The following is a 10,936-nucleotide window of genomic DNA, read 5'->3' as shown; positions in this document are numbered from 1 at the left end:
GTGTTATTATTTTGAAGTATAAACTTAATAACGTCGTCGCGTAAATTACTAACATGAACATATTTAAACAAAGTAGAAAGCATTTTGTACTTTGATTACTCATAAAGTAATGTTACATTGAATAGACTATCATACGGATGGAAATTGTATCTTTTTTTCGCTTGGTTTTACTATTGAACCATTTTATTTGTTCTGTTTAAAAAGCTAATAGATTACGCAAACATATATCTGATGATTTACTGCTGTGAAAAGGAGACTTAGAAAATAAGAACGTGAATTATGTGTTTTGTTTTCCTTTTAAAGGTTCCCTTTTCGTTCATAGATGTCTGTATAGGGGGATCCGTGGCCAACTGGTTAAGAATCTTAACTTCAAATCACTTGCCCTCATCAATTAGGATTCGTACCTATGTTAGGGTGTATATTTCGTCATGTGAGGAAGCCACCCGGCGGCTTATGGAAGGTGGGAGATTCTAATTAGGTGCCCGCCCATACATGAAACAATGCACAGATTGACATTTGTGTCTTCTTCCGGTATAAAAGTCTGGAACGTACTTCCCGTCTGAAGTATTTTTGCATAGAACCTTTGTCCAGGCTTAAATTTAGTGTTTTGTCTAAACTTGCTGGCAATTAAAACAATTATTGTATACTTAGAAGTATAAAGTTTCTATCTTCAATAAAATTGCATTGTTTGAGAGAATTTCCATTTATTCGGAACAAAGTGATAATAACAGAATGTTAAAAAATGTCACAGAGTTTTGCGATTTTAGATGATGAAATGACTTGAGGTATTCTCTGTTATTTTGTGAAAAAGTGGGATCAAATGAAGATAATACATGTCGTTTATCCTTCCTCCATGTTTACTACTATGATGATTTTGATTGCTTGCTGGGAATATTTTAAACAAGTAAAGAATACAGTTAATTCCACTGATGTTTTCCTTTAAAATAGCATCTAAATAAACAAATTTAAATTTAACATACAAACATAAATTGCTGTTTTGAATTTAAGGGAAAAAAGCGAAGCGACATCATCGTCAAGCGCGACCTGTAAGTCCGGGCTACAGTACTGACAGTAACTACGGTACTGCTGATATACCACACAAGCCATATCCTAAATCACAACGGCGGAAACAGCTCGTAGAACATGGTAAACTAAGAAAGAAGGGAGATAACTCTAGCAGCAAGGAAGATAGCTCTAACACGGTAGAAACAACTAATGAAATTCCCTCCCCTGATACTAAAAATGGTTAGTTAACACATATATTAATTTATCCTTAAGTTCTTCAATTAATTCTATATGTTGTGAAAGGACTTGGTTGCTCAAAGCTTTGTCAGATTGAGATGATTTACAGTCAAACTTCGTTTGCTCTAACTCAAGGAGACAAGCAAAATTTGTTCGAGTTATCGGTAGTTCGAGCTATCGAACAATATACAATATATAGATATTTTGCTGGGACCTGACAGTAAGTTTGAGCCAACAATATTTGACTTTATTATACCTCACATAAATATCCAATGCAAATTTCCCGTTAGTTTAACTTGAATAATATATCGTATTCCCCAGTAATTTTTATATCTCATAAGCAAAAGCGCTATTTTGTTTTTCTGCGCATGTGATATTATTTTTTGATATCTCCCGTTGAGCGATTGATACTTTTGCACTGAGTAAAAGACTGAGACGTTAACTTTTCAGAAGATGTGCTTTTATAATTTAGGATTAAATTTCTTTGATTTGCGAACCTGGCCGATTTTTCTTTTATTAATGATTTGTTCTATGTGCCAAAAATTTCGAAAACAACTTTTTATCAAATGTTGAATCGAAACTACTTCCATGAGATTGGAAATGATCTAACTAAGAAAATAAGTGCTCACACATATATGTTTCGTTTAGAAATAATATAGTTATCGCCGTTTTTCGAATGTTACTGCAAGCGATTTCAGCAGTGTGTCACAATGTTGAAATAATTATGCGCATAAACATAGGATTCAGTGATATGCAAACGTCTCGACTAAATCTATCAAAAATGTCTTATTACACAGAAGAGTTGTCACCCGAGTGCTAACAAGTAAGCACTCCTTAATTCAGTCTCCATGTTTTGGTAATTCATTTTTAACGTTAGATAAATCATTTAAATCATTATGTTGATTTTACAGTAAATGTTTGACCTTTAATGTCATTTCGGTATAATAAAATAAATATTGCATTCCTGAGAGGGTGATATAAAAAATGTTCACCCCTCGAAATATGAATATAGACCTCGGCTGGCGCCTCGGTCGATATTCATATATCTCGTGGTGAACATTTTTCATATCACCCTCTCAGGAATGCAATATTTATATAATACTTGACATACAATATTATTAGAAAACTAATCTGAGAGATGAAGTTTAGAGCAACTGAAGCCAAAACTTTTGCTGTGTAACATGGGATACTTATAAGTGTAAATAGTATATGTTGTAATTGATGTGTAACCTTGTGAGCATTTTCTTCTGATTATTTTACACTAATCGTTGGGCATAAATAATACAGTTGTATAGATATGGAACAGCTTTACTTTGGCATATATTTCAATGTCCATCCTGTTATAACTTATGTAAAAAATATTCACTTTGTCTGCAGACAGCTTAAACTCATTTCTATTGTTTCAAAATCTCTATTAAAAACTTCTAGTCAGGTCCTAATTTCTAATCCCTAGGAAAGCATGATTATAGTACAACATACCTGATCATGGTCTGCACTGTTCGCTTTTCAGTCAGTAAATTTTCAGTGAACATCCCTTTGAATAATAAGTGGTATTGTCCAAATTGAATGATGGACCAGTCCATTTTAGAAATTAAGCAGGGTGAAGGTTAAAATTTTCTACAAGAGCTTTTATAAAGAACATTTAATTGTGACTTAACCAAATAATATTATGTCTTTTCCTGCATCTGTTTTGTTTTCTATAATGCCATTATTTCTTCTTCCTTTTACATATTCTTTTTTCTTCCTTGAATGGTCTGGCGTTTGCAATATGACTTCTTCTCGGCGAATTATGACCATTTTGTGTCGATTCGCCGTAAAACCCAACTCACTCACACTCCTTGAATGGTCTGAGTTGTAAGTGTATTATTTTGATTGTGAAACTTCCTCCAAGTCTTTCTATTTATTTGTAAGTGAGTAAAAAGAATAAAATAGTTTTAAGATAGTTTTTTAGATTCTAAGAGGTAATCAAATATGAGTGAAACATTTTCTCTTAAATGAAGACAGAATTTTTTGTTTGTTTGATGAGAGTTCAGATATTTAATAACACTGAATTACTGTTTGGCCATTTGATAAGGAATGATCAAACTTTCTAGTTTCGTAATTCTTAAAAGATTAAGACTAAAAGATGGATCATTTACTTCCTAATCGACATAATATTATTGTTGTCAAAAATTATATTAAAGTAAAATGTAATTATTGCTCCCATGACATTTTGTGTATTTACAGAACGTACACCCAGTCAGACTTGGTCTGTAGCATTTTTCGAAATATTGTGTGAATTTATCTTCCACAGGGTCAGAAAAACACGGGTACATCAACCCATTGCCAGCCAGCCCTGCGAAGTCAGGAAAGTCAGAAATTCCCTCCCTTTACAGGAGCCATAGATCACCAGGAGGAGGCACTGGACAGGAAGTTCAACAAAATTCTGGGAATTCTGGAAACAAATTAGGGATGTTTAATTTTGGAGATGATGTAAGGAATGATTTATACTGATGCATTTAAAATTTTAAGAAACCTTGTGATTTATTACTGACCTTGAGTTTTGTCCCTTGATAAACAGTATTATCGGTTTGATTTAAAATTGTTGCCCTCGTTCTGTTTTAATGTTGAGGACAAGGTGCCCAACCCATGTGACTTGGATACCATACACACTGAAAAAATGTCCTGATTTAGGTAGCATTTTGCCTGTATTTTCGTTATTACTTGACAGATTTTCATAAGGCAAAGAGCGTGAAAGACAAAAAAATGAGTGCTTTCCTCCACACAAAACGTCTGCTATCAGTTTTCAGTACAAACACTTTGTCCAAGTGAAAGTGTGTATGTTAACATTCCATGAAAAGCAGTTGGGCAAAGTGTTCTAGAAAAATACATAAACTTTACAAAAATATTAAGCATAATGAGACGGTTTGTCACAAGTCAGGTCTTTACCTTTAAGGTCAAGGTCACAAGTGTTTTATCTAATGACATCTGACCATGAATAAATCAGAAGAAAGTGTGTCATCTGTAATAATTCAAAATAGATATTAAATCAAGGTTTCCAGTTGGATCTTGCAGTTTTTAGCTCACCTGAGCACAAAGTGCTCAGGGTGAGGTATTGTGATCGCTCACCGTCCGGCGTCCGTCCGTCCGTCCGTCCGTCCGTCCGTCGTCCGTCCACACTTTCCTTTAAACAACATCTCCTCCTAAACCAACAGGCCAATTTTGATGAAACTTCACAGGGATGTTCCTTGGATGGTCCCCTTTCAAAATTGTTCAAAAAATTGAATTCTATGCAGAACACTGGTTGCCATGGCAACCGAAAGGAAAAACTTTAAAAATCTTCTTCTCAAAACCAGAAGACCTAGAGCTTAGATATTTGGTGTGAAGCATTGCCTAGTGGACCTCTACCAAATTTGTTCAAATCATGACCCGGGGTCAAAATTGACCCCCCGCCAGGGGTCACTTGATTTTACATAAGAAAATCTTAAAAAATCTTCTTCTCAAAAACCAGAAGCCCTAAAGCTTAGATATTTGACATGTAGCATTGCCTAGTGCACCTCTACTAAAATTGTTCAAATCATGACCCCGGGTCAAAATTGACTCTGCCCCAGGGGGCACTTGATTTTACATAGGAAAATCTTCAAAAAATTTCTAAAAATAAACCAGAAGGCCTAAAGCTTAGATATTTCACATGTAGCATTGCCTAGTGGACCTCTACAAAATTTGTTCAAATCATGGCCCCGGGGTCAAATTGACCCCGCCCCAGGGGTCACTTGATTTTACATAAGAAAATATTTAAAAAATCTTCTTCTCAAAAACCAGAAGCCCTAGAGCTTAGATATTTGACATGTAGCATTGCCTAGTTGACCTCTACTAAAGTTGTTCAAATTATGACCCGGGGGTCAAAATTGACCCCGCCCTAGGGGTCACTTGACTTTACAACGGAAAATCTTCAAAAGTTTTCTAAAAACAAACCAGAAGGCCTAGAGCTTAGATATTTCACATGTAGCATTACCTAGTGGACCTCTACAAAATTTGTTCATATCATGACCCCTGGGTCAAAATTGACCCCGCCCCAGAGGTCACTTGATTTTACATAGGAAAATCTTCAAAAATTTTCTAAAAATAAACTAGAAGGCGTAGAGACTAGATATTTGACATGTAGCATTGCCTAGTGGACCTCTACAAAATTTGTTCAAACCTTGTCCCCCGGGGTCAAAATTGACTCCGCCCTAGGGGTCACTTGATTTTACATAGGAAAATCTTAAAAAAAAAATTCTAAAAATAAACCAGAAGGCCTAGATCTTAGATATTTGACATGTAGCATTGCCTATTAGACTTTTACAAAGTTTATTCAAATCATGACCCCTGGGGTCAAATTGACCCTGCCCCATGGGGTTACTTGATTGTACATAGAAAAATCTTCAAAATTTTCTAAAAATAAACCAGAAGAGCTTAGATATTTGACATGTAGCATTGCCTAGTGGACCTCTACAAAAAGTTTTCAAATCTTGTTTTTAAAGTTACTTAAAGAAAATTTCAACTATATTTTCTCATAATTCTTTTGATTGATTTCTATTATGATCTTTTGACCTTGAAGACTTGTCCTTAAGTGCAATGATAACAGGTGAGCGATATAGGGCCATCATGGCCCTCTTGTTGAAGCTTTTACATAGTTAAAAATCTCTAAGCCCCCCCACACACACACACACTTCAACTATTATAATATTGTACTTATTGGGAATGGTTTCTTTGTACAAGAATTTTATCCTTTCAGATTCCAGTTGTCTGATAGAGACAGTGTTTTAGACACGAGGAGAAAATACTCAACAGTTTTCACCATAAGAGATTTGCAACTCAGTTTCTGGTTCAAAAAATTAACTGGGCAAACTCAACACTTGTGGAATCATGGGATTGAATAAGGGAGATAACCATTGACAATATTTCATGGAGGAATGAAAATGGAGTTATCCTTCTCAATAGTCAGCAAATTGTACATGTATGAGATATAGGAGGAGTGAAAATATACTGGAGTGTACTCATGAAATGATGTTTGTAAATGTGTAAATGGTCCAAGTGTTTTATGAAAAAATGGCATATATGACAAAAAAGGTGTTAAGTTCCAGTTTTGGACATTGTAAAAAAACCAAAGAGAATAAAAGTCATATTATTAATAATTTATTTAATGGACAATTAAAGAGAAATCCTGCCAAATACCAAAAAAGACATGTAATATTAGAGTATTATAACATATTGTCGTATAGAAATCCTGAGTGTTTGTGTAATGTGGGTCGGCGTGCTCTATAAGGTTGTGTTATAGAACTTTTACGAAGGACTATAGAACATTACGGGTTTCACATTTTGCTGTAACTCAATTGCTTAGGGTAAAAGTTGTATTTGCTTGTCTGCTAATGAGGTTTTCAGCTAGGAGTTGTACATTTTTGTGAAAAATTAAATGTATTGTGTAAGACAATGATGTATTTTGAATACAAACGTGGTAAGGAAAAGTGATTTTACCAGCTTGGCCTCATTTGCTGGGGTGCTGTGCTTCACTTTGGGTGTAGCTACATTGCAGACGGCTATTCCTAGTTGCAGACGGCAAGTTGGTTGCAAAAAAGAACAATGGCTGGCATGGTGAACATGGTGACTTTTTCTTAGATAAGTCGCATGTTTGTACACGGTACCAAGAAAGCCACATTGGTAGTTGAAGGTATGGTTTGACGGGATAATTTATGTTTGCCGGAGAAGAAAAAAACTTGGATAACTGTGATACTGGAATGGTTGCCGAGCAACCATTTTAGATAAGTGTATGTAAAAACTTTTTAAATGTTTGTTTTATGAAGAAGCTGAAAATGTGCTAAAATTTGCTAGTATATGATTTGTGGACCTTTGTGAATCTTTGTTTGTCATAACATTGTTATTGAATTGTATTTTAGACAATATTCAGCATTGCTTCCTGTACCCTGCTTTCCCTATAGCATTAATTAGGTTATTCCAGTTTCATGAGCTGGAATATTCTATTTTGAAATATTAGGGCGGATAAGTGTAGATTTGTAAAACTAAATGTAAGCAGTTATTTTGCTGTAATGCTGTTCTCAAACCAGATAAGAAAACAGACTCTGTATTCAGTACTATTGTAATTAATTGAATATTAAATTTATAAACATTAAACTTCGGAGAACTTTCATTGAATTTTTGTCTTATTTTTTAGATCCAAGTTTTGTTGGAACTGATTTATATGGACGGTAAATTAATATAGTTATATTTTATAACAAGTCCAGTTATTTTTGACGACTTTGAGTATTCATTTCACTTCAGTAAACATTAAATATGTTCATACTTCAAGTTTTCCTTACGTGTAAACAAAAGATACTTTCAAATTTTGTATAACACAGGTCCAAGAAAATATCTGAAGCTTTAAAAGTTATTAAATGAGTTCAAGACAAGTCAGCTATTGGTCATTTTCAAAGTTTTAGATTAAATGTCAACCAATCAGATGCTGGATGGAGTCATTAGACTTCTTACCTGGTATTGATATATAGAACATAGGATCTTTACAAAAAATCAGCATTTTAGAGGACAAAGTTAGACTTGTTAATAAAAACACTCGTAAAATTTAGTTTCACAGTGTAGGTTCAAGTGAAAAGATCTGCTCAATTAATTTTTCTTTCAGTTTTTAGCACTCTTATTCTAATATAAGCCTTGGGAAGAAATCTCAGCCTGTGTTATTTTTGAAATCTTTATCCATTTTCACTTCTGCTGATCGTTATTTTTTTGAATACCCTGAAATGCTGCTGATAGTTAAATCTTAGCATTATTTTATGACATACTCATATTATCAGTGTACATAGACTTTCTTTGGAGAGAAAATATACTAATATTGGTATTCATTTTTTCATACTCATTTCTTACTGCGTTTCTATACCATTTTAAGGGAAAACGCATCCCACTACTAAAATATAAAAGCAGAAATGCAGAAATTAATGATATTTTTCCAGATTTAAATTTATAGATAAAATGGCATTTGATTCATATATTTGATAGCTATATTATTTTTTTTATTGCGTCATATTTTAGAATAGAAAGAAATGATTTAATGTTCCCTCATGGCCATATTTGAAAAAAAAGAAGATTTTCTTAATCATTCCCTTTTAAGAAATAATTTTCAAGTGCCGTCTTTGTCTTTTTTGGCAACAAAGTGATTTAATGTATACCTAATTTTAAGTGTTTTCTTGGCCTTCCTTGATGCAGAAATGGTGAAACAAAATTTAAAGTTTTGCTTGGCCTTTGTTGAAAAAAGAAATGTTACAAAGCTAATTTTAAGATTTTTCATGGCTCTTTTTGACAAAAAAATACTAGTAATATGTTTTGTTTTGACAAAGAAGTAATGCATACCAGATTTCAAATGTTGTTTTTGACCTTTTAAACCAAGATGGAAGCTGTGTTCATTTTGTCTTTTTTCTAAAAAAGAAGCTATGTAAACCAGATTTTACCGTAAGTTTTGTCTTGGCCTTTTTTTTAAACAAGGAAATTATTTTTTTTAAAGCCTATGTTTCACTTGATCTTTACTGATATCATATACATTGACTGATAAATGTTGAGATTATTGGAGAAAAATCAGTTCAATTTGCTTAATGTGCAATATATGTATATACTAGACCTAGATACCTGTGAACATTTTTTGTTAATTTATCAGAAAATATAGGGATATATGATAGCTATTTTTAATGGTTATAAAAATCATTATGGTACGAATGGATGATTTTGTTTTTTGCTGTTTCAGTTCTTTTTTGTTAGTTGAATAAATGGAGAGGAGTGAATTTGTTAAGTCTTAGTGAAATTGGTAAGTCTAGTATGTGGAAATTAGTTATGGTGAAGTATGTTTGTAAAAATCCTGCTTGCTTGTGGTCATAATTGGCAGGTGGGCTTTAGTCACAGAATAGAATATGCCAAGAATGTTTCAATTAGAAATGAGATTAAGTGGCCTTTAGAGCCAGGTGGTTGCTGCTAAGAGATGGTTCTTTAGTAAAGTTTTGTCTCTATTTGTAATCTTTGATGTATTTTTAGATTTAAATAAGATCAGTACTTAAAGACCACAGAAATTCTTTACATTAATGACCTGTTAGTTAATATTTAATGTAGACAATGGAGATCTAAATATCATTTGTGAATATGGGGGTTTGTTGTTTTCATCTTCTTGGTTAAAAAATTACCCAGGGTACTGTTACCATGATAGGACCATTAGAAGCAATCTGTTACTAGTAACCACGTCATATATTATAATTACATCGCTAAGACCCTTCATGTGGTCTCATGAGAATAGCATTTGAACAGCCTGGTGAAGTTTTACTTTTGAAACACATGTAGATAATGCAGTGTTACTGTAACCATGTGGTTTTTAGAAGATAAATATTTGAATCTTTTTACAATGGTTTTATGAAGCATAGATCACGTTTATAGTCATATAAATTTCATTGGAAATATGTAGATCATCTTATATCAGAGAGTTATAAAATATAAATTATTTATAGTTTTGTGGTTATATCAAGAAACCATACATTATCTGACATGATTGAATAAAGCCATATAGCTAGTCATGTGATATGTGTGTAGAACCATTTTTAAGGTGGTGTACTGTATGAATGTTTGTGATTTGGTCTAATAAGTTATTTATGTGTTATTGAGAAGCATAATCATTTAAGTTGCTATTAGATGTCTATTGATAATAAAAATGTTAAAAACCCGAAAACCTTCTTTGATATTGCTTATTTATAATGTTACCTTTTGAGCCACTTTATTTAGTTTTGCAATAAATTTTATAGCTTGAATGTTCTAACAAAAAACTCCCATGAGAAGAGCAAGTTTAACAGCAACATTATCCACTCCTTTTGCGGCCATGGTCAAAACTCTTAAGTTGCTGAAATTTAGACATTGAATTTAAAAAGCTGTTTCAAGTTTCTTTTCACTCTGTGACTGTTCATTTTGCATATTTTATATATCTGTGCATAATGCAAATGCAGACATTAAACAAAATTTCGTCAGTATTAAAAAAGGTATAAACAAAGTTATAGTAAAATGAATATATTTCATTCTTCAGTCGAAGTTTCAGACTTTTGAATGTTGATGAGTACAGGTTCTATCCTGGTAGATGTGTAAAGCATGGTTATATATATAACCTAATGGTACCATTTAAAGAGACAGCACAAAGCTGGCTTCAGTTGCCACGAGCTACTTGCCGAAAAACTTGAGTTGACATGTCGTGAGCAGTCGACGAACTATACGGTAATTATCTGTCATTTGTTGCTGCATGGTTGCATGAATAGTCTTTTTCTAATGCAAAGAATTTCATTAATTACATTACTGAAAGATGCACCATTTTTAGGGTAGCAGATCAGCACTGACTGGCATTTCACTAGGAACTATTCAACCCCCTATTTGCTTTCATTTTTTCGTTAATCTATGACAGACTTTCATTAAAAATAGATGTAGGAAAAAGTGATGTTCTGTATAGATACGTAAATGCGACATGAAACCGTTTTTAGCTCACCAGAGCACAAAGTGCTCAAGGTGACTATTGTGATCGGTCATTGTGCGGTGTGCGTTGTGCGTCAACATTTGTCTTGTTAACACTGTAGAAACCACATTTGTGACCCAATCTTTATGAAACTTGGTTAGAATGTTTGTCTTGATGAATTCTACGTCAAGTGCGAAACTG

General features: G+C 33.3%; 1 protein-coding gene across 1 annotated transcript; it reads left to right on the top strand.

The window, feature by feature from the left end:
* Positions 1-1,008: 1,008 nt before the first annotated feature.
* Positions 1,009-9,968, top strand: LOC128551712 (uncharacterized; the record flags this gene model as incomplete). Its single annotated transcript, XM_053532628.1, has 3 exons — positions 1,009-1,245; positions 3,536-3,714; positions 5,999-9,968. Coding segments are annotated over 3 exons (431 nt in total), but the record flags the coding sequence as incomplete, so codon positions are not given.
* Positions 9,969-10,936: the final 968 nt, after the last annotated feature.

This window comes from Mercenaria mercenaria, unplaced genomic scaffold (assembly GCF_021730395.1).
Source record: "Mercenaria mercenaria strain notata unplaced genomic scaffold, MADL_Memer_1 contig_1583, whole genome shotgun sequence".
Lineage (NCBI taxonomy): Eukaryota > Metazoa > Mollusca > Bivalvia > Venerida > Veneridae > Mercenaria > Mercenaria mercenaria.
Note: the sequence above shows the minus strand (reverse complement) of the source record. Positions and strands in the feature narration are given on the sequence as shown.